Source organism: Manacus candei, unplaced genomic scaffold (genome assembly GCF_025592945.1).
Source record: "Manacus candei isolate 608988 ecotype Guabito, Panama unplaced genomic scaffold, ASM2559294v1 h1tg000011l, whole genome shotgun sequence".
Classification (NCBI taxonomy): domain Eukaryota; kingdom Metazoa; phylum Chordata; class Aves; order Passeriformes; family Pipridae; genus Manacus; species Manacus candei.
In genome coordinates, this window is record NW_026138059.1 from 8,568,201 (window position 1) to 8,591,434 (window position 23,234).

The following is a 23,234-nucleotide window of genomic DNA, read 5'->3' on the forward strand; positions in this document are numbered from 1 at the left end:
GCAGGGTTTGATGGAATCTAAATATTTATTGTCTGGTCAACTGCTATCAGTTGATAGTGTCGGCCTTTTAAAGCTAATAGTCGCTGCTTTGAGAGTGATTTAAAAGGCTGCAGTGTTGTTCAAATTAATTAGATTTGCACATTCTTAAAAGACTGGATTTGTTAGAGGGCTTATGTGCTAAACACCTATTTTCTCAATACCCTGCAAGTCTTGATCAGGAGATACAGACTTTGAAGTTACCTAGTCCAAACCAAAGTAGTACTTAACAGTATCCAGTGGGACAAGTGTAAATGCCTTGGGAACTTTCTGCCTGAAGCCTTAAGCAGAAGTTTGCTTCCAAGGAGATTCTTCCTAATTTGCTATCCTCAACTGTATATGATAAAGTTTCACCTCAGTGCCACTTCAGATACTTAAAGTACTTCACTGAATGTTTCTGATAACCTCATTAGGTGTTTATGTAGCAAATTTTTAGATTCTATTGCCTACCAAATATTTTGGTTTCTGTTAATTAAATTAAGTTCTTACGTGAAAAACAAGGAAGAATGAGGACTCTGTTGTTGGAACACTTTTTAAATTGAAAAACTTTCTGTAAGATTTTTCAAAGTACTACTAAGAAAAAAAGAAAGGAAAGAAAAAGATAATGATCCACCAAGAAAAAATATTATTCAGATTTAGAGCATAATATTGGCATCATCTTATTTTTCTTCACTTGGATCTTATAGCATGAGGCATCTGAAATAATAGATTCAATAGAAAAGAACACAAATGAAAAAAGAATGCTGGTAAACGTGGCACATAGGAATTACTTTATCCAAACTAGGTATTTAAAGTTGACTAGACCTTTATTAGTCATATAATCTCTCCTTCTCATTTTCTCATTTTCGTCTAAGAGGAAAACTTCCTCCAAACATAGGTGTCATGTCCCAGATTTGATGTGTGAGTTGGCATATCATGGGGGAAAAATACTAATCGGTAATCTGATTTAGAAAATCCCTTGTATTTCTTTGGTCCTACACTATGTATATTTAAATAGATATGATAATTGTTCTATATTAGAAATAATAAACATAATAATTATGCTGAAAATTATGTTAATAAAATATATTAAAAATCACGAAGTTCAACTCTGGGCAAGAAATATCTTTTTCTGAAGAACAGTCTTACTGAAGGTATCAATGAGTAGCATCATAAGGAGAAGGATTAAAGGAGAAAAATTGCATGAGGGTTAAAAAAATATCATAAATCATCTTCTAACTAAGGAGCATAAAATCATATATTATTTCTTCCATTTCTTCAATTATTAATGTCTGTATGTCCTCTTGGAGCTCATTGCTATGAAATTCAACAACATTATTTCCACAAGAATTATTCATGACAGATTCCAAAAACCAGAGATGACTGAGGCACACAGCAAAGCACTGTAGAATATTCAAAAGTGTGTTTCAGGAAGCCCAAATATATACCCTGCTGAAAGCCAAGAGAGCTAAAGCATGGGGGGAAAATAAGACAAACACAGCTGACCAGGGAAATACAGGGAGCAATGAAAGAACAGATAAAGGCACACAAGACACATAAATCAATGGGATCATTGCTCCTAGCAGGGATAAACAAGTCTAAAAATAACCAAATAAGGGGATGATCACAAAAGCCAAAATTGAAAATATAGAGAAGATTGCAGAAGCCATAAGGACAAACCATAACAGATTTCACAAACACATGAGGAACAAGAGGTCAGTGGGAGAGACTGTCACCTCCATATGTGGTCCGGAGAGGAAGTCAGTGGCAGGGGCTGCTGGGAAGCCAGTGCTGCCTTCCCCTTGGTGTGCTTGCTGGAGTGACCACAGGGAACATGCCAGAAACAGAGAGAAGTGTCCTGGAGGCAGAATCTGAAAAATTAATGCAACAAAGGATGAGAACAGAGCAGGTTAAGAAAGAAAAAGAAGAAAATAGGGCAGCTTAACAGTAGGCTTCAGGTCTGGTGGCCTGTTTCCTAGGTTTCTGAAAGATATGGATTTTTTTTTTAACTCTCTCACTCTACAAAGTCTACAGTACATGAGGTATATGTAAACTATGTGAGGTATACAGTTGAAAGGTAGAAGGAAGCTGGTGCGAGACAGTATTTTAAAAGTTTTAAAAGAAAAAACATTGCAATGGTAGATTTATTAAGTATAAATCCAAGTACAGCCAAAATCAACTTCAGGGTTATGTAATAACTGATTAAAATTATTAGGAAAGAGTTAACAAAAGCTGAGTTGAAGTTAACTAATTATAGGACAAGGATAAATGGATACAAATTGAAAGAGGGGAATTCAGGCTGGATATTAGGAAGAAATTCTTCACTGTGGGGAGGATGAGATCCTGGAACAGGTTACGCATAGAAGTTGTGGATGCCCCAACCCTGGCAGTGTTTGAGACCAGGTTGGACAAGGCTTTGAGCAACCTGGTCTAGTAGGAGATGTCCCTGCCCACAGCAGGAGGGTTGGGACAATATGATCTTTAAGGTCCTTTTTAACCCAAACCACTCTATGATTCTGTGAACTAGTATAATCGATTTCCTTGGAAAAATTACATATTCCCAAGCCTTAGTGTTGGACCCAACCATTGAAATATACAAATATTTGTTTTTGTGGTTGCTGGTGTGTCCTCCATTTTAATTCTATGAGCACAGGCGCTGAGAATAGATTAATAAAGTTATAAACTAAAGTCAAGTTCACAACTCAACTTGAATAGCTGAGTTGCAAACAGTTAATGAGATTTATAAAAGCATCAAAGTCATCAGGCAACTAACTGGAATTGATTTCCATTGCCATTTATGCATTTTCCAGGGGCCCCTGAATCCCAAGTAATGCCTTAGATTCTCACAAACTTTATAAAATATTGTGTAGAAGGCCATAAAGCTATGAAAAAATATTAAAGATGACAAATCTGGCAGTGGAAACAATTTATTTCTACTTTTGGCAAATAATTTGTATCTAAAAAATCATGCAGTTCTTCTGAGATGTCAATTCAAAAATTAAACAAATAGATGTTAGTTATCCCCCTGTCCTCTGCCTGATTTCCTACACTTTTGTGAATTCCAAAGGAGACTCTTTTGGGGCATTACTAGATGAAAACTGTTACAAGTGTTTAGTGTTCTTAAATGAAAAAAGATTGGAGCAGGGTGGTGTTAATGTTCTGGCTTTAGAGTGACAAACTGCCCAGGGTTGGATGGGGCTTTGAACAACCTGGTCTAGTGGAAAGTGTCCCTGCCCATGGCAGGTGGGTTGGAAATAGATGGTCTTTAAAGTCCCTTCCAGACCAAACCATTCTATTATTTTACTAAAAGTTCAAGTTTGTGTGAATGTCAGTGGCCAAAAATTTTCACAGTTACTCATCTACAGATGCTCAGACTGCTTGATGTGTCATCTTTACCTCTTACAATGTTCTTAGAGAAAGAAAGGAAATCCTGGGGATTTCTGGGGCTGACCCTACCTGCATCTTTGAAAATAAAGATCAGGATGGATGGAGCATGTGTATATTCCTTAGATATGTGCATCCCAGGCAGACTGTGAACGAGTGGTTTAAAATTTAGGTAAGACAATATTTAAGTTAGGTACTTCAATAAAATTCTTTTTACCTAAGTAGCAGTTTAAGTAATTGGGATGCATAGCTGCTGGGGTGCAAATAAGTTAGACCAAAATCAAGACCGTGAAGACACAACACTGAGCACTCTGTAGTACTAAATGTGGTGAAAACTGTTTTTCAGTGGTCTGTCAAGAGAATGGGAAGCATTATTAGAGTGGAAGAAAGTGATAAGAGATCTTCAGTGTTTTGTCATTGGGATAAAGGGATCGAGAATATAATGTAAAATGGGAAGTTATAAGTAGATATGCAGAAAGGGCTATAAAGAACAATTTAAATGTCTCAAAACTAGGTAATCAGAGGAAGAAGACTAAAAGCTGATATAGCTCGAGTAGTGTTTATAATCACACAATAAAAAGGTTCAAAGAGGAACTTCTTTGAACAAAAGGTACTATGGAGAGCATTCACTCTGCACAGATTATAGAGGTTACACGGGGTGGATCAGATTCAACAAACATGGACTATATGGCCTTAGAGAAGCAGGTGGCTACTTTGATGGAAGACCAGGACTCTGAAATACTATTTATTTTTCAATGCATTAAAATGATTGATGATGAAGTGGTACTTTACTTTGAAAAGTATGACTTCCTTCGTTGACAAAGGTTTTTGTTTATTGTTTGATTTATTTTCAATTTGAGAACACTTGCAACACTGACCATGAAAACTGTTAGTTTTGGTTGTGTTGAGGATCTTGCTTTCCCATTTATCTGGTCTTGCAGTATAATAGAGCAAAACAGTGGAGAATTTAAGAGCGATCCATTATTTATAATAATAATAATAATAATAATAATAATAATAATAATAATAACAGCCAGCAGCATTAAGAATGTGGTCATATTTTCATTATTCAAACAACATTGAAATGTATCTTAACTGCACACAATCAAAACCTTACTGAATATTGCAAAATTATGAAGCATTGCTTTATTCCTGATTGTTGTACTGATACGTTACAGGTAGGATAAGATTGCTGGTTTTTTTAACTATATTCATCTGCCTTAGAGAAGAGTGTAACATGTTGAAGAGAAAAAAGAATGAGAAGGAAAAACACACATTTGTATCAGTTGTGAAACTGTTATGCTGTCATATGCATGTGACATTTTCAGGCAAATGATAGTCATTTGCAATTTCACAGGTTTTGTAAGTGTCCTTCCCCTTGGTCGGTATTGTGTAAGAAGCATTTTACTTTGAAAACATGCATTCTGAGAACAGCAACTAATGGTGTAGAATTAGTATATATGACTAAATGAAATCTGGAGGATAGTGTAATAATTTACATCTTTTCTTTTTGCACAGTGTTTATGGATGTCCTTTGGCAAAAAAAAGAAAAACACAAGATAAACAACCCCAAGAACCAGCCCCCAAAAGAAAACCCTTTGTGGTTAAAGCAGACAACTCTTCAGTAGATGAGTGCTATGAAACTGATGGAACAGAGGAAATGGATGAAAAGGAAGAGGAAGAAGAGGAAGAGGATGAAGAAGAAGAGGAATATTCTGATGATAATGAGGAGCAAGGTGATGAGGAGGAGGATGATGAGGAGATAGATCGAGAAGAAGAAGAGGAGATTGAGGAAGAAGAAGAAGAGGATGAAGAGGAAGGTGAAGATGTGGAGGATGAAGAGGAGGAGGAAGAAGAAGAGGAGGAAGAAGAGGAGGAGGAGGAAGAACGTGGTAATAATCAGAGTATTAGTAAAAAGTAAACAATGCGTGTTTTCTGGGTTAATCTTCTAGTGTGGTGTGTGAGGATTTAGCTATGTGGTTCTCATTAAAGCTAATGGAAGTCATGCAGTTAAATCTCTCTACTCCACACTGAAAATATACCCCACTGTGTTCTCTTAACATTTATTTTAATAAGTCTGTCTTCCAAATATTTTTTAATACACCAGCACTCACATTTCAAACAAGGAGGGTGGAGGTGTGTTTATGCTAAAAATGCTTGCATAAAATGTAATCCTAGTAGTGGATTAATGCATGCAGTTACCAGGAGAATATTCACAAAGGTACAAGCAAAGCATCAGCTACAGCTGGGTGCCTGTACTGATCATTTGCAAGTGTATTTGCTAGATCTGCTTATAGAATGTCAAAGATTGCCCACATAAATTCTGTCACAAGTTTGCAGATAATTTTTGTGTGTAAAAGTGGACCTCTTCCCTTCAAAAATTTTGCCCCATACTTCCCCTTACCCTAAGAAACTATTCAGAATTAACTATTATAACATACTTTGATTCTTTGAGGCTTGAATGCTGTGTGCTTTAGTTGATTCCAGTAAAAATAGTGACAGCTTTACATCAATAACGTCTTTCTAAAATTTATGTATTTTGGTTATCATACCATGGCATAAGTGCCATTTAGACATACAGGTCACTGGTAGTAACTAAATTAATGCAATAGCAATGTGATTAGCCTATTCGACTTTCTCTTTTTTTGGGATATTGGACTTTATATAACCAGTACTTTCAAAATATGTGTTTAGTGTCCATTTACTCAAGAGTCCATATGCTGATGACAGACATCATAATGCACTGGGGTGAAATGAAGGAATCATGCAAAAATTAATGAACTATCTAAAAAGTATTTTGTTCCCATTTTCAGGGAACACGTTTTTGGTTGGGTAGATTCACCTTTCTAACCAATAAAAATATAAGAAAAGCTTTCAGCACTCCTCAGTTGGATTCCTCTTAGGAACCAGGTATGAAAGTTGTATGACTTTTGTTTCAGCATTCTGTAAGGTCAGATCTTAAATCTTAAAGACAGACTTTGAAAGTATTCTTTCCATTTGGGCAAGATGGTGGCCAGCTGGGTGGCTATAACATTTTCTCAGATACTGCATCTGTAGCATTTCCTCAATTGCCTGAATTTGCCACAAAATTGGTAGAGAATAAATGGTCGATCTTAAAAGTTTCATGAGTTTGATGCAACAGGGAAGCCATTTCCTTTTGCAGGGAACTCTGCTGTTTCAGAACCTGGAAGAGAAGCTGTGTTAAATTAGGCTGATGTGCAGCTGGTCTTGCTCTCCTGATGGGCAAACACAGGATGTCCAGCAGTTTCTTTAACAAATAATGGTGACTGAGTTTGTTGGTGCTTAGGTTATGGTGCAACTGCTGCTGTGATTTCAGCTGACATTAAAAACTTTGAATCTACACTATCAAAAATTATAAAAGGAAAAAAAAACCTAAGCAAAACTCAAGAGCTCAAGAAAATTGCTTCTGCCAAACCAGCAGGCTTGACACTCAGTTTATTTTTCTATGATAATGAAACACAGTGGTTTAGTTATTCCAACACAGTTACACATGCAGTTAGTGGTCCTAATCAATGTGAAGAGGCTGACATTGCTTTTTGACTGCTTTCCTTCCATATATAGTAGGCTGTGGTTAAGAACTGCAAAAAATTCACAAAGGTACCTCTGTAAGCTGCTCTGCATATTACTTGGAATTAAAATTTAGGTAGGTCAAGTTTTTCTTTGGATTCCATTTTATTCCAACAATAAAACAAATGTACATTAATAAATATATATATATATTCTATGTAAAAAATTAGTCATTAAGAAAAATTCCTCATAAAATTGGAAAAGTGATAATAGAATTTTATGAGAAAGGTATTTAATGATCTTTTTGAGCATCAACATGGTAATCACTATGCAACAGTCCCAGTTAGAGCACAGATGATTTACAAGAAAGAATTCCTAGCAATTAATGAGGAAGGCAGTATGGAGTTCCTTATGTCTATGCCAAGGAGTGGAGAGTGATAACACTTTGGTTTTGGTGAGGTCTAGAAGCTAATCAATAAATCAGATTTTTTTAAAATAGTTTATATCCTATTGATTCCAATAGGGATCCTGAAGTTTCACTTTATTCTGCTTGTAGCAAAAGCTATATTGGTGAAATTTGGACTGTTGATTTTCTAAGGAAAAAAAGTGCAAAGTTAAGTGCTCTTAAACTTTATGGTCTAAATATAACTCTTGCCTTTATCTGTTGACTATATGGAAAATTAGGTCTGTCAGCTATGAATTCAGTTAATACAATCAGCTGCTGCTCCCTACAATGTAGATATTGTAGCAAACCACCCTATAAGTCGCCTTAGCAGGAAGTCTGAATGTGTCTTAGTATTTCTATCTCTAGAAACAAAATGCAGAATTTATCCACTGGTCACCAGGATACCTGACAGTTCTCAAAAAGGTTTCTGTCACTGGTGTTGTAGATGATAGCTGTTCAGAAAATTTCCATAAGTAACTATAGCCTAGGTGCACAAAAGAGTTAATATAAATATTGGTGACAGAAGGTTAAAATTATAAGTATTGTTGACAGAAGAATTCCTCAACAAATATAGAACAGGACTATAGAGGAAACAATTGGGGAGGGCAGGGAAGGGAGAGGGTAGGAGCGTATGGGTAAGGTATTTTACTGTTTCTTAGGCCAAATTCAGTTTTCTTTTAGAAAAGGGTAAATCCTGGGAAACAAAAGTGCATCACTGGCATGTCATTGCTCATACTTTTTTGGTTTAAAAGAAAGTGAATTTTGAGTGGGATTCTCAGAGGATATAGATATTATAAAGGTCATGTAGGTAAACAGTTCTCATTGAAAATACTTGAGCATTCACTGAAACCATCACAGCCTTTGAAAATCACATTTTTGTAGCCTTGTCACTGATAAACTAAAGGACTTGGAGAATACAGATGTGTCCTAAGGAAACAGGCTCACAAATCTCAAAATAACAATTTAAAATTAAAAGGAGGAAAAAAACCAAACTTTTTTAAATGAGTCCCCGATTCCGTGCCCATATTTCTGTACACAAAATTAATGCTAAAAACTCTCCATCAATGGCTAACATATCCTCCTTAAATTTCCATTAAATCTGAACCTCTTTGAAGAACAGATATCTATCCATCTATCTATGAAGAGACTTGGAAAGCCCTTATGTTCAACAGGTCCACTAAAGAAAAGATGAATCTTTGTTATTTCCCTTATATCCCAGGAAAAAATGACAGATAGATGACCTGTGTTATGATAACATAACCTGTAAGTTGCAATACAAATGGGAAGGAGTAAGAGTAAAGGCTGCTGTTGGAGTGCCCTTTCTCTGTGATGACAGCTGCTTAGAACCTTTGGAATTCAGAGGAGACACAGTAGAGGTTTTTTAATAATAATACCTAGCACATGGACATAAGGATAGATGTTCTGCCTGTTTTCTTATTTCATAGAATCATAGAATTGTTTAGGTTGGAAGAGATCTCTAAGATCATCAAATCCAACCATATTTCTTTAAATTGTAGGATGGTTTTTAAAAAACTCGTAATATGTTTGTGTTTTTTCTTTTACTTGCATAAACTCAATGCAGACAGATAGACCCTGAATATAATACACCTGTAAGCTCCATTAAGACTGTTAGTGCCCTCCACTGTCTTCTTGATCCCCTCTGAAGTGCTTCTGAAGCACTTATGTCCTCTAAGCTAGAGGAGATGCAAATATCAATTTAAAAGATGAAAGAAGCTCATGCGCTGAGGAAAGCATGGTGGGACACAGCTTTCCAGCTGTGCATGCTGCTGAAAACACTCTTGATAAAGTAAACATCTTCATAAAATGAAGACAACATATCTGTATTAGCAAGGTCATCTGATAGCCTGCTGACCACTAATCATATTCATTTATTTAAACTGTTAGCAGGAAAGTGGTCATCTCTTTGGTGAACACAGTAGGTGTTCAGTATTAATCAGAGCAGGGAGCTAAACTCACGTGTACCTCAGAGGAAAAGCACCTAACAGAAGTAAATTATAGCTTTAAATTAAGAAGCCAGAAAGCAAAATTTCACTGCTTAGGGCAACGTATACAGAAAAAAAATTATTTTCCAAGGCTAAAGAAGACTAAATAAATACCTTCACAAGGTGAAACAGATCTAAACTCCTTGCTAATAAAGTCTATTGCTATATTACACCTTGATAAAAGAAGATAACCTGTGCTTAGAGTGTCTCATCAATAATAATCTGAAGAGCAGAAAAAAACTAGAGTTGCTGTGGAAGACATTTATCCTGGCCACTGCATTGGTGTCCCCAGGATAAGAAGTTAAAGTTTCCTTTCTGGTCTTGTTACGAAGTGCTCCAGCCTGGGAGTCACTGGGTCAAACAACATCATAAGAACTTTTATTGATACCTTCTTTTTACATTGAAGATGCAGGCATGGATTACAACATGTTCTGCTGTTTAGCTGTTTATATTTCCTATGGAAAGATTCAGACTAAGCATTTTTGCTGAAAATTTTTTTTGGAAATAATGCAGTTAAAACATTTGGAACAGGTAGTTCAGAGTTGGAAACCTCAGGGTTGCTGGAGTAGGGTGGGGAAACTACTAGCTGGTGAATACCCTTTGAATGCTTCTAGTTCTTGTGGGAAAAGTTCAGATAATTTTATTACCTTTATTATGTGTTTATGATTGGTTGACCAATTGCTTAAATATGACTCAGATGTTAGTTTAGTAAACTTTTGCTTACTGCTGTGTTCCATGCTCAAGGCCTTTACTGTTTGCTGCTCATAGACAATATAATTTAAACGCATTAAACAGCATTATTTAAACATTATTTTCTAATTCTCAGAAGTGAGATTGCGTCTGATGCTGAGCTTGTTTGCATCAAGACAAATCAAGTGTAGCTTTATGCCAGTAGAGTTCCATTTACATGAGGTGGTGTGTTGCACGTGTCATCCCTAACTTTCCCTCCCCTTGAAGAACTGTTTTAGAAGACTTCATTCTATGTGAATGTTTAATTCAGAGGCTCAGTAAACCTTCTGGGCTGTGTCTAGAAACTTTATGTAGCCCTTTTCATCTTAACCTCCACGGTAAAGTTCAGAATGTACTTAAGTATCATTCTCATGTAGAGATTTGCATATTTAGCTCCTTCCCTACAAATAAAAGACCTTAAATGATAATGTGAAATATCTCATCCTTCAAGAGCAAATGATTCAATTATAGCTTTATGCAGTGTAAAGAAATTATTCACCTTTGACGAGACAGAATTTTGTGGATGTCAGCAGAAATCCTGTAGAGGACATTGGGATTCTTAGAGAGTTCAGGGTCTGAACTGAAGACCTTAGTTCCATGAAAGCACCATGGAACAAATTTGGCACCACAATGCTGCTTCATTCTGAAACTGTTTTACATGGCATGGGGTTGCTTGTTTGTATTTCTAATACACTAAACCTTTCCTTCAGTGTTAGCTGAACAAGATGTTGGGCCCATTGTAATGTCAAATTGTTTCAGGGCTAATCTGTGACCAAACCTTTCTCTAGTCTTGTGGCAGCAGTAGGTCCACAAAGGAGCCATGTCTCAGCAGTGCTGCTTTGGATACTCACAGATTGCAGTCCTCAAGAAGAGGCTGTGCAGAGGTTGCCTTTTCTGCATTTCCATTACATCCTTCTGTCTGCAGGAAAATGCTGAGTGGATCCTTGATTTTGCCTATTTCATTTTTTGTCTGGACAGATCACAGAGTAAAATTAATTCTTTCTGGAATAAGATGGATTGGAGAAGTAATTAAAGTGCTGTATTCCTATTCTCACTTAGACTCTCTGTAACCTGTTCACTGCCAATGATCTCCTGGTTTTGGCACATCTGTGCCAAGAAGCCGGTTACTTATGTGTTGTAGTTCTTTAAAGAACCAATAGTGAACTACATTATATAGCAGCCCCTTGCATCCATATTTATAAACATAATGACCTGGTGTTGCTGTAGAAGGCCTCACATCTGGGATATGTCATTCCTAGAAACATATTCATGGGTTGTACAGACCTGAACTCTTTATGCTTTTGCTTTGAATTCCTTTGCCTTTCACAGTGCTACTTCAAAGGCTGCATTGCCCACACTGTACTGCAGCTTACAGTGACCACAGACTCTGTACGAATCCTTCTTGACACTACAGATGTAATGATTCTATAAAATAACTTTTGCTTGGTTAATGTTAGAAGTTCCTATTTTTCCTCTTGTGTTTAGAGTGTATCTCTAAAAGCAAATTATGATCACCCTATTAATTCACAATTCCCACTGGCCTTAGAGTGTTTGTTATAACAGAGTGAACACAAACAGTAGCTTTTCACTCTGAAAAGCAGAGAACTTTATTTCGTGGCTGTAGAGTTAATTTTACCTTACTAGAGTTCCTCCCAGAAATCATAAAATGAAATAAAATTGCAGACTGGATTGGTAATTTCTTCTGATCCATATCTGTTCTCACGAATCAAATTTGCAGTCCTAGCAAATGCCTCAAGTCACGTAAATTTTGTTTATCTGAGATATATAAACCTCACAAAGCATTCTTTTGAAACAAAAACATTGATGTGTAATGAACATATATATGTAATCCTGAATACTTTTGTACTATGGAAGCGTTTGTTCCTTATTTTGCAGGTCTCAGAACAATTCAGTTTTTTTCTTTTGTCACCTCTATCCCATATGACATAGTCCTTTTGTACCATAAGAGTTATTTCCCCTTCTGTAAATTAATGTATTCTGCTTTTTTTTATTTTTTTTTAAGAGTAGAGACTGTGGGAGCTACAGTTCATGAGCTGGACAGCAAGGAAGGCCAAGTCATTTAGCAGAAGAGAAAGAGAACTAAATATAGGAAAGAAACCACCTAAAGGAGGCTGGGTTTGGTCACTGTTGTTGATATCCTCAGAATTATTTGTCACATTAAAGCTTCATACAGAAAGTACTGAAAATAGTCACTAACATTAAGCATGTCAAGTATCCATAACACCATGTGAAAACCATGGCAGCTATTATATGCTTTGTGCAGTAAATATTACTGCTTTAGCAAAAACTTATGGTGGCTCTGTCAGAGAAAGTTAACAGGATTGACGGCTCAAGACTTAGTGGGTTTTTTTTAGGTGAACTCATCATCTGATAGTTCTGTCATCCCAAACCCTTAATTTTGCAGGCTATATTATTGATAGGAAGAGTAAGTACTGCTGTGACACTAAAGGAACACCACAGAAAACCTGAATTCACAATTACAAAAGCAAACAAATCGAGCAGCCATTTTCTTCCCTGTGCTCCGCAGACATGGATCACTGATGCAATAAGGGAAAAGTCTGTGTGGCATGAACACTTCCAGTCACCTAACACAGGAGTGCTGGCAAAGATGCCCAGGCCCATGCCATGTTAGAGTTCTGTCATTACCTTTTCCAAAGCATATGTGATGAGATTCCTTATTTGTCATATACAGTTTTAAGTCATGCTATGCAACTGCTTTTCTTCTCGTTTCTATTGTATCAAATCTATTGTTTCACCAACTGCCTGCACTTATAGAAATTCTCTATAAACAAGAAGCATCTGCTAAACAGTTTCTTGGACACTATAATGAACAGGGCTGAAGTTTTTACAGAAGATTGTCATTCTGTCATCTGCAATAATTAAAACATTTTCTTTATGTTCAATTTTAAAAGCTGGCATCTACTGGAAAGTTAAAAATTGATTATTCCTCTATTGCAATATGTTGGAAAAACTTTGGCCTCCAATCAGTAAGAACAAAATATATTTTAAAAAGTAATAATGGAAATAGTGAATAACAGATCATTATTACCAAACTGTAAGGAATAGGACTGAAGTTGAACTTACAAAAAGTATACTAAAGTTCATCATAGTGTTTGTTTATCATCTAATGAGCACAGTCTGTGAATGTACTCTGAAAATACAGCCAGAAAGGACAACTTTTAAGTGAATAGTAACTGAAATACTTTATTAGGAGCCAAGGATCCCACTACATTTGTGGAATGAGATAAATGTTTCAATATAGAATGGAGTGGAAATTCTGCCCAAATCTGTAATGCTGGTGCCTGAGTTAATTTTGAGAGGGGATGAAGAAGTTCAGTGCCACATGTCCTTTTTTGCTAACACGGAAGGTTGGAGACTACACCAGAGACTGCTTTGCATAAGCAACACTCTTACACATTCTAATGGAGCTCTCTCATTCCCTCAAAAAAATATTCCAGAACTGTTATAGATATAGACCAAAGAAGGTCATTCTTCTGGAAAAGCAGGACATGCTGCATTCTGTCTTTGCTCTAAGGACTTTCTAACTGTCTCACGGCTTGACTTACTCTTCTGTTTTCTGCTTCCTAATGGAGCTGGAATCCAGTTTAGCTTTTTTTTGTGGTGACTAGCAAACTTTCATGGGAAATGTGGTGTTGAATTCACGTAAACTGTGAGAGCTTATACTCTTAGTCTTATAGTTCTTTAGCGAGTGACCCACTAAACAATGTATTTCACCTGGGTAATGGGCAGGAAGGGGTAAGCAGAGAAAATACAGAAGGAAACAGGCAGTTCTCCCCTTGGCTACAAATTAGGCAAGGCAGTCAAAGCAACAGTTCATGGGAAGCTGTTTTCTTTTATGTGTGCGTAAGAGCATACCTATTGGATTAGGTTTCTCTAGGAACTTATGTATAAAAAGACCTAAGATCTAGAATCCTTCAAGGCTTAAATGTTAGGTAGGTAGAGAGCTTCTTAAGGCTGGAGCTGTTTCAGTACATGTAGAAGCAGAGCCTTGAACAGTTGATCAATGTTAAGATGTCTCCCAGGTTTAAGCCACAGATAAGCATAGATGTATCACCAAGAAAAATAGAAATATGACTATTCCTTTCTATACAGCATGCCACATAAGGAGTCTAATCTGAAAGTCTTGAAAAAATTACTGCTACTGCTCATAAGATTTTTTGTGAGTGATTCATGTTGAAATCCCCCTTAAAGATATGGTATGAGTTTAAGAACAAATTTGATTCAATGGCTGAAGGGTCTTCTGACACAGAAATGGAAACAATAAGTTCCAAATGTAAAAGAGAGGACAGGGCTTATACAGGGAAAAAAATGCAGAAAAATGTAAAGGAATGATTAGGAGGTCAGCATGGTAGTACTGCAGAGACCAAGTAAAATATACTGCTAGGATTCCTTCCCAGACAGCAGGAAATGACAGATGTGAAATCTGCAGTCTAGAATCTGCATTATGCAGAATCTTTAAATTAACAATTAAAAGGCTATGAGGTGGAAGATCAGGGCTAGACAAAATACCCACACCCATAGGTCATGCACCACAATCTTTTCTGTTACATTTTCCCCTCCCTAGTAATATGTGAACATTTTCCTGTAGTTCATGATGTGTTGTAACTTACTGCATCTTTACACCGTAGTGATGGAACTTTATATCATTATCATTAGTAGAATCAGAACCAGATGCAGGCAGAGTACTTCTAAAACCCCATCCAAAATGTGTAGACTCTCTGAAACTTTTTATAATATTGAAAAGAAGGATTATTAAACTGCACTTGATCTATTGATAAGATGCAAACAGCAATGAGCCAATATTACTAACTGTTTAGAAATACATAACTAAAAGTAATAGCAATGTATTAATTAGAGAAAGAATAACTGTCCTTTGGCAAGTATGTGTTTTGCTTGAAATCTGCAATTGTGCATCATTGAGAAGATAGGCAGTGTGGAAATAATGTACATAGTTTATCAGAGTTTTAGGAATGGATTTGATGCAATTCCATTTAATAAATTAATTCTGAAGTCATAAAACATAATACAGCACCGGATACAAAGGGACAGAGAGGAAAAGTTCGTGTTGGATAGGTTAATTCCATGGGCTCCTAAGTAGCTCAGACACTTTGGTGCACAGAAAATTAAGTTAATGAGATTAGTGCCTAAAAATAATCACACAAAGGGCAATTGAAAGTGAAAATATGTTAGGGTGAAAAAAATAAAAACAAAAATAATTTCAGGCAGAAGTAAATACACTGATTTTATCTCATGTAAATTATTTTCACCAATGAACTCAAGTGAAATAACTTCTGAGTGGAAGCATCCTGAGACCAGACTCAGACTTAGGTTTTAGTTTTGTACAGTGTAAGATTATCTCTGTACATGTGTGTACTTTGGAAATTTGGCTGTTGAGGTTAATTGTTTGATTAATCCACTTCATTGCTCATTGTTTCTGCAAGTGTAGAGTTTCAACATAGATGTCATGCACGAAGGCTGTGCTGCTCTAGTCACTGTGACAGTGGCAACAAAGCCACTGCCATCATAGCTGGCATGTGTATATTTAGTTGGAAATGTATAGAAATCTATATAAATATGTAGGTGTTTACATTTGTCTAGCAAATACTCTCTTTTTAAAAGACACAAGCTTTCATCATCAGGGCAGACATTCCAGTGCAGATCTGAACAGCACTGGGAAATCCCTCATAGAAGGATGAGCTAACAATTTCAAAAATGGTAGCACTGTGTGGCCTTTAGGTGAACAGGTTGTTGGAATAACCTCACTGGAAATATCTTTGCAGATGTTGTAGTGACATAAAAAGGTGATTTATATCTGTTACCATAGTATACATTTCCTGCATTTGACAGGTGTCTGGTACTCTAATCTCCTTCAGAGACTCTTCCAGTCACATAGGCCATCTGTACACATGATACAGATAGCAAACAAACAGATACTAAAGACTCCTTGTAGCTGACTGAGAACTACCTGCACTATTGAGTCACCATTTTCTCTTTTTTGAAGTCCACAGTTCTTGACTGACTGGAGTAGCATGATGTGGTGGGTTGACCCTGGCTAGATGCCAGGTGCCCACCAAAGCCACTCTTTATCACTCCCCTCCTGAGCTGAGATAAAGACAGGGAGAGATCACTCACCAGTTACTGTCATGGGCAAAACAGTTGACTTGGGCAAATTAATTGAGTTTATTACCAATCAAAATCAGAGTGGGATAATGAGAACTAAAGTAAAGCCTCTTTCACAGCCCCTACCTCCTCTCCACTAGCAGTGCACAGAGTTGGGGAATGAGGGCTATAATCAGTTCATCACATGTCGTTTCTGCCACGGCTTCCTCCTCAGGGAGAGAAATCCTTCCCCTGCTCTAGCCTGTGGTCCCTCCCTTGGGAGACAGTTCTCCATGAACTTCTCCAATGTGGGTCTTTCCCATGGGCCACAGTTCTTCAAAAACTCTCCAGCGCGGGTCCCTTTCATGGGGTGCCGCCCTTCAGGCATGGGCTGCTCCAGTGTTGGTCTTCCACGGAGTCACAAGTCCTACTAGCAAACTTGTTCTAGTGTGGGCTCCTCTCTCCATGGGGCCACAGATCCTGCCAGGAGGCTACTCCAGTGTGGGCTTCCCACAGTGTCACAGGCTCCTTTAAGCATCCACTTGCTCCGATGTGGGGTCCTCTATGGGCTGCAAGTGGATCTCTGCTCCACCATGGACCTTCAGGGGCTCAGGGGCACAGCTGCCTCACCATGGGCTGCACCACGGGCTGCAGGGGAATCTGTTACAGTGCCTGGAGCACCTCCTCCCTCTCCTTCTGTACGGACCTTGGTGTCCGCAGGGTTGTTCCTCTCACATATTCTCACTCCTCTCTTCTCTGGCCACACTTTCTTCTGACCAATAACTAAATAACTTTGTTTTTTCTTCTTAACTTTGTTATCCCAGGGTCATTACTACCATCGCTGATGGGCTCAGCATTGGCCAGCAGCACATCCATCTTGAAGCCAGCTGGCATTGGCTCTATTGGACCTGGGGGAAGCTTCTGGCAGCTTCTTACAGAAGCCACCCCTGTAGCCACCCTACTATCAGAACCTTGCTGTGCAAACTCAGTCCACGTGGTTAAAAGAGTAGGTTCACATTTGCCTTACTCGTTCCTTCTGAGTCTGCAGTTAACAATGCATGTTGCATTGATCCCAGCTTACAGATTTTCCTGCTTTTGTCTCTTCATTCACAGTAATCAGATCATATCTATGTGAGTGAATAAAACAGACCACAGTCCACTCATTTCATGCTGAGTTCAACTGTCGCATGACTTGGGGGCATACAGCTAAGCTTCTACCTTCCAAGATAGGGTTACCACATTCAAACTTGGGAATGGTCCCCAACTGGCACCACTTCAGTGTGTCTGGACATTGCTGGAAAGGTGTTAAGTCACTCAACTAACAATCATGCCAAGGCCTCACTAAGAGCATAGCAGTATGAATAGTTACATGCCACTGCTTGGTCTGGTGTTCTGTCCCTAATTAGTTTATACTAGAATGGCTATAACCAAAGAGGCAAAGAATCTGTTATATTTAGTTTCTCCTTATTCTGTGGAATACTAGTCAGCCTTCCCTGTCATGAAAAGATGGGGAATGAGGCAAATGTAGATGAAATAGCTGGATGGGGGGATAAGAAATAAAAATACAAACACCCTAATGAAAAGCTTTACATTTCAGATGAAGTAAAGACTGGCACTCATGCACATAGATGTCTTTGTCTTTACAGATTCCTTAGCACTGAACTCATTGAGAGGATAGAAAGAGAGACAGGGAAAAGAACCGTACCATATTTAGCAATTCTCTCATCCTCTAGAATGACAGTGATGTATGTCTCTGTCCCTTCTGCTAGTCAGGTCAGATTATTATCAAAGCACCAGCAGGTTTCCTTTGATAATCAAACACAACTATAAAAAAGTAATTAAACTTATAATGGAGATCAAACACATCCAAAAAGATATAATTTTCTCCATATAGATCATGCAATCATAAGCATCTCTCCCATCCAAAGCATCCATACTATCTCAGCCACACCAGCCTTTCCTAACATGTCTCTGCCCACAACCTAACGATAGTTCCTGTTGGGTAGCTCCCTCATTCCTTCCTCCCTGCAGTTCCTACTGTGTCATACATTGAAATTCATCAAGGATCAATTTGAGTTTTGAGTAAAAGCAGTAGGGATAGGATTCATCTCATCAATTTAATTGATAACCAATCAAGAGAAATAGTCACTTTTAGGGAATAATTCAGCCAATCTACTTTAGATACCTATCTTAGGATGAAAAATCATATCTCAGGATGCATGTTTTTGTCCATTGTCTGTAAACAGAGTCTAGATGTCTTAATTCATATGAAGATGTTCAATATGGACATCTGACACTAAATCAGAGATCTGAACTGAAATGAAACCAGTAAAAAGAGATGATGTATCCCTATACTGAAAGTTTCCAACCTGTCTTTCTTAGAGATTTGTGTGTGGGAAGGAAAATGTTACTTTATGAACTGAAAATGTGTTCTTCAGGCTGCATCTGTGTAAAGCAGTGATCATGGGTGGGGTATAGGCACAGGTCACTGTTGCCTGAGCAGTCTTAGGATTAGCCCCAGGAGAAACTCTGTACCAAGAGCTCTCTGAGTGGGTGTTCTGCCATCAGTGCAGCTGGTCCTCAGCTCTCCTGCTGTCTCCCTGCTAGATCTCAGTGTCTGGAGAATAGGTTTGGCTTCCTCATTCCCTGCTGCCCTGCTGAGCTGTGGAAACCTGAGAGAAAGCAAGAAACTGCCAATCTCCACTGAATCATTATAAGGCTATGAGACAATATCTCCCCTCCCTCATATAGATTTCCTGGGGAGAAGTAGGATGAAATGAATACCAGTCATCAGCTAAAGCCATCTCATTATCTGCCCAGAAAGAAGTCAGGTTAAAACAATTAAGGGCTGCCTGAACCTGATTCTCAAAGAAGGGGGGACCAGATGGGAGTGACTGGCAAAATTGTATTGCCCTTGCAAACCCAGCATATCCACTTCTTTTCACAGATAATCCCAGCAGATTACTTCTTGAACATAGACATATACCTTCATACCAAATATTGCAGATAACTGGGAACTAAACAAGCAGGCTCCATACCAACCAGGGACCTTTTCTACTTAAATGGATGCCTGTAGTTAACTGAAAAGTATTTTCTGCTTTCTCTGTGGTAGAGAAAAAAAGGTAATCCTCAGCAAATTCATTGCTTTTGACTTTTTTGAAATAATGTTTAGCTATCAGGATGAAAAGACTGGAGATAGGAACCAGAAGTCTGCAGGAAGTGATTATTCCCCTTTATGCAGCACTTACACTTTTGTATGTGGAGCAATAGATCCAGTTTTGGGCTCATCAGCACAAGAAAATCTTGAAATACTGGAGTCCAGTGGTGAACAACCAAGATGATTAAAGAGCTGGAGCACATGATGTACAGAGACACTGAGAAAAAACAGTTTGTTCACTTGAGGAAGACAAGGGTAAGGGGAGAACTATGCTTGTCTTGAGCTACTTACAAGTAGCGCAAGACAAGGGTGGAGAGAAGGTGGAGGGTGGAGAGAAGATGTAAGTGTGCAGCATAAGATGCAAGAGATGCAAGTTGTAAAAAAAGAAATTCAATTTAGAAATAAGAATGAATTTTTCACCGTGAGGGTGGTCAAACACTGGAATAGATTTCCCAGAGGTGCTGCGGTATCTCCATCCTAGAAGACATTCAAAGCTGGACTGACAGAATGGGACCCTGATAATCTGCTCTAAACTGGCACTTTCTTTGAGCAAGGGTTGGACCAGATAGCCTCCAAGGGCCCTTCCCGCTACAGCTACTTCATTATTCCATGGCAATGTAGATGAAATGTGACAATCTCTTAAGATCAAAGAAAGGCAAGCTGCACCTTGTGGTGAAATGACAAAATCTTAAACATGTTGGCTTGAGTCAGAACCTTGATAATTTTTAAGAAGCTGTTGCAGTCTGACACTTGAAGCAAAATTACGTCAGTCATGGTCTTGTCAGAGGAGCTGTCAGATATCCTCAGATCCTTTTCCAAAACTGTACTGATACAGGTAGCTCATCGGGATTTGGAGTGGGAAACGTAGATGAATAACAGATGACCTAAATTTTAAAAGTACGCTGCATCCCCATTCATGTGGATTAACTGATGCTCTCTCCCTTTATGTTAATAGGAATAACCCAGGTAAGAACATCCATATTCTACCAATACTTTATGTGAATATTTGCAGATTAGGATGCTATTCATGCAGGTTTGACATAAGCAGAGGCATAATAATAGGTCATATGGATGGCGTAAGAAAAAGATTACAGAAAACTAGATCTTCAAAATGCTTTTATGCCAAAATAATTTATTAATATTCTGTTTAAAATATATTTTAATAGCAAAAAGCAGGAAAAAGATGAAATGCTTTTATATGTCAATAATCACTTCACAACAAGAAAGAGATTCAGATTTATGAAGATCCCATTCAGTCCTTAGGGGAAAGTAAAAAAAAAAAAAAGAAAATAAAAAGTACTTAATTTTCGGGCAGGTAAAACCAGATAAAAAGTGGAACCTATAGAAAATTCAAAGATCAAAATGTAACAGAAAAAAAGAAAGAAAACACATGGTAAGCCAGAAAATTATGTATATTTAAAAGTCTGTATGGGCTTGCTGCATTGTGGTCCTCATTATTAGTTTATAATACTGACTCCTACTGTGTTGTGCTGTGTTCTTCAGCTCAGAACTTCCTTGCCATACTTAATGACTTCTACTCTTCATTTATTTTACTTTGAGCTTTGGTTATTAGTTGAATACTATCATTATAGTAAGAGAGTCAACAGTAAATCCCATTATTATAACAATTGTAAGTAGCTGTAGCAGGCTAAGGGGGACGAGTGGAAAAAAATGAGATATAATGGAATAGTTAGACTGAATCAAGTAACTAAGTGAACAGTTATCTTCTTCTTTTGCCTTTCATTAGTTATATGAAGTCCATAAAGGAATCAAGTAGTATAAAAACGAGTCACTTTACCTACAGCAGTTAGAGTAAAAGAACTTCAGGAACTTTTGCAGAGATAAAGAAAAGATTCTTCATGCACAGGTCAACTTCAGTGTTCAGTGTGTCCCTGAAATAGGCATTTTCAAAGGCTTGGGCTCTGATGCAAATCATATGTTAGTAGGACTGTTTAGACTTTTAGGAGACCTTGCTTAGGTCCTCGGAGGGTTACACAAGTGCTCTATTTCTTCTGCGTGGAGTGAAGAAGTTGAGAGCTCACTGAGTTTTCCATCTCTTGAGTTTCCTTACTCATGAGATTTTCCCAGAGGAGAAGGCAATGTACATACAACCCCCCATCCTATATGATGCTGTGACTTTCTAAGATTTGGGATTCATTTGTGCCAATGTTGTCTTGCTAAATATTTCTCATAGACCAGTTATCACAGATTGTAATGTGGAGATGTGTGCATGCACCTCACATTACAGCTCAAAGGGAGGAAAATGGTGGTGCAGTAGTATCGTATGCTGAGCACTTAGGAATTGACAAGTAGCAGTGGCAAGAGCAGTGAAGTGTTTTAAAGCAGGCAACGCTGCCTGGATAATGAAACCATCCATCTGGGCAGGAAACCTATGTGACCACATATAGGTTCAGCTTCTTAGCCATCGTGTTTTCCTGTGCTTGAGAGAAAGTGAGTAATTTAATACATAAACAACAGATCTGGAAAGTCTTGTTTTGAAGTCTTTGTCCTTTGGTAGGAATGTAGCTGCTATTACTGAAGTATCATTGCCTCTCTCTGCAGAATCTCTCAGTCTAAATGCTATATATTTTCCTTTTCAAAAGGGAAGTGCTGTTTTGCATGACTCCCTACACTAAAACCAGCAAGTCATTTCTTCTGCCAAAAAATGGGTTAAATATGGATGTGATAGGAACAAAAGGAGGAAACAATCAAGGATGTAGAGGCTATAGTCCCTATTCTCCAGTGACTCCCGGTATGACATGGAAAGAGTCACTCAACTCTGTGTTTCAATTTCCCATTTGTAAAATGGGTTTAAAATACCTACCTCACAGGGGTGTTGTGAGGCTTTTTAAAATAATGTTTGTAAAGTGCTTTGAGATCCTTGGATGAAAGGTGCAAAAAGAAATCAAATTATTCACTTTTTTTAGTGCAATACAAGTGCACTTCTGTTGAGATGGCTAAAGGCTTCCAGCTCTTTGTAGCTATTCTACACTATTCTTTACTATAATTTCCTCCTGTCATTTGTTATATCCACTGGGAGTTAAAAAGAACAAATTAAAAAGAATATCTAAATTATCATGGTACTGTGTGGATGAGAGCTAAAATAATCTGATATTCTTTTTAAACTGTGTTGTGTATTCTGTGTCCATGCAACCCTAAAGCTAACAGAAAAAGGATATATCAGCTTTGTGCGTTCTTCACCTAACTGGCTAAACTTGTGTCTTTGTGAGACAACTCAGCCTCTTCACCAAATAAAAAACTTCAGTTTCTGTCACCGGTTCCGAAATTTATGCAAGGGGTGGAGTAAGTGTTCTAGTTCTATGCATTTTGCAGTCATTTAACAGACAGCCATTAAACAGCACAGTGTAGAGGTAGTTACTGAATTAAAGGTTAAATCTTAGGAATCACAGAAATGTGAAATGAAAGAGAGATTAGATTTTACAGAGCTGAATCAAAGAAGAGGCACATAGGCTCACATAGAGCTGCTGATCTAACATACTTTCCAGGAGACTGATTGAGTATTTAAAATTTCATTTTAATAAACAGGTGATGCAGGTGCCTCACCAGAGCAAGCTCAGAATCCAACTGTTTATTGAGATGATATGGCATGCATAAGTATCCTTTTCATTAAAATTAACTGTTGCATGGAGATAAGAAACATGAGCAAAATAGTTGTTAAAGAGAGGGGATGCAAGACAAGGCCAAAAATTAAAAGAGGAGAAATGAAACTCAATTTAAATATTTTGTTTTCCCGCCTCTCTCATCTGGGATTAATGCTTTACACTTTCTTCTCCTCTGCCACTTACTGAAAAGGATACAACCAAACACTGGA

The 23,234-nt window shown here is 37.7% G+C and overlaps 1 protein-coding gene across 25 annotated transcripts in view; it reads left to right on the plus strand.

Annotated features, from left to right (window-relative positions):
• Positions 1-23,234, plus strand: part of MYT1L (myelin transcription factor 1 like) — a 321,644-nt gene that overhangs the window by 215,536 nt on the left and 82,874 nt on the right. For 20 of the 25 annotated variants that reach the window (XM_051778259.1, XM_051778260.1, XM_051778262.1 and 17 more), the window contains one exon: positions 4,918-5,291. In XM_051778259.1, coding sequence (XP_051634219.1) covers positions 4,918-5,291 — 374 coding nt within the window. Of the gene's footprint in view, positions 1-4,917; positions 5,292-6,223; positions 6,310-23,234 lie in introns of those variants that run through there. The other 5 variants (XM_051778264.1, XM_051778271.1, XM_051778272.1 and 2 more) reach the window with 2 other exon arrangements.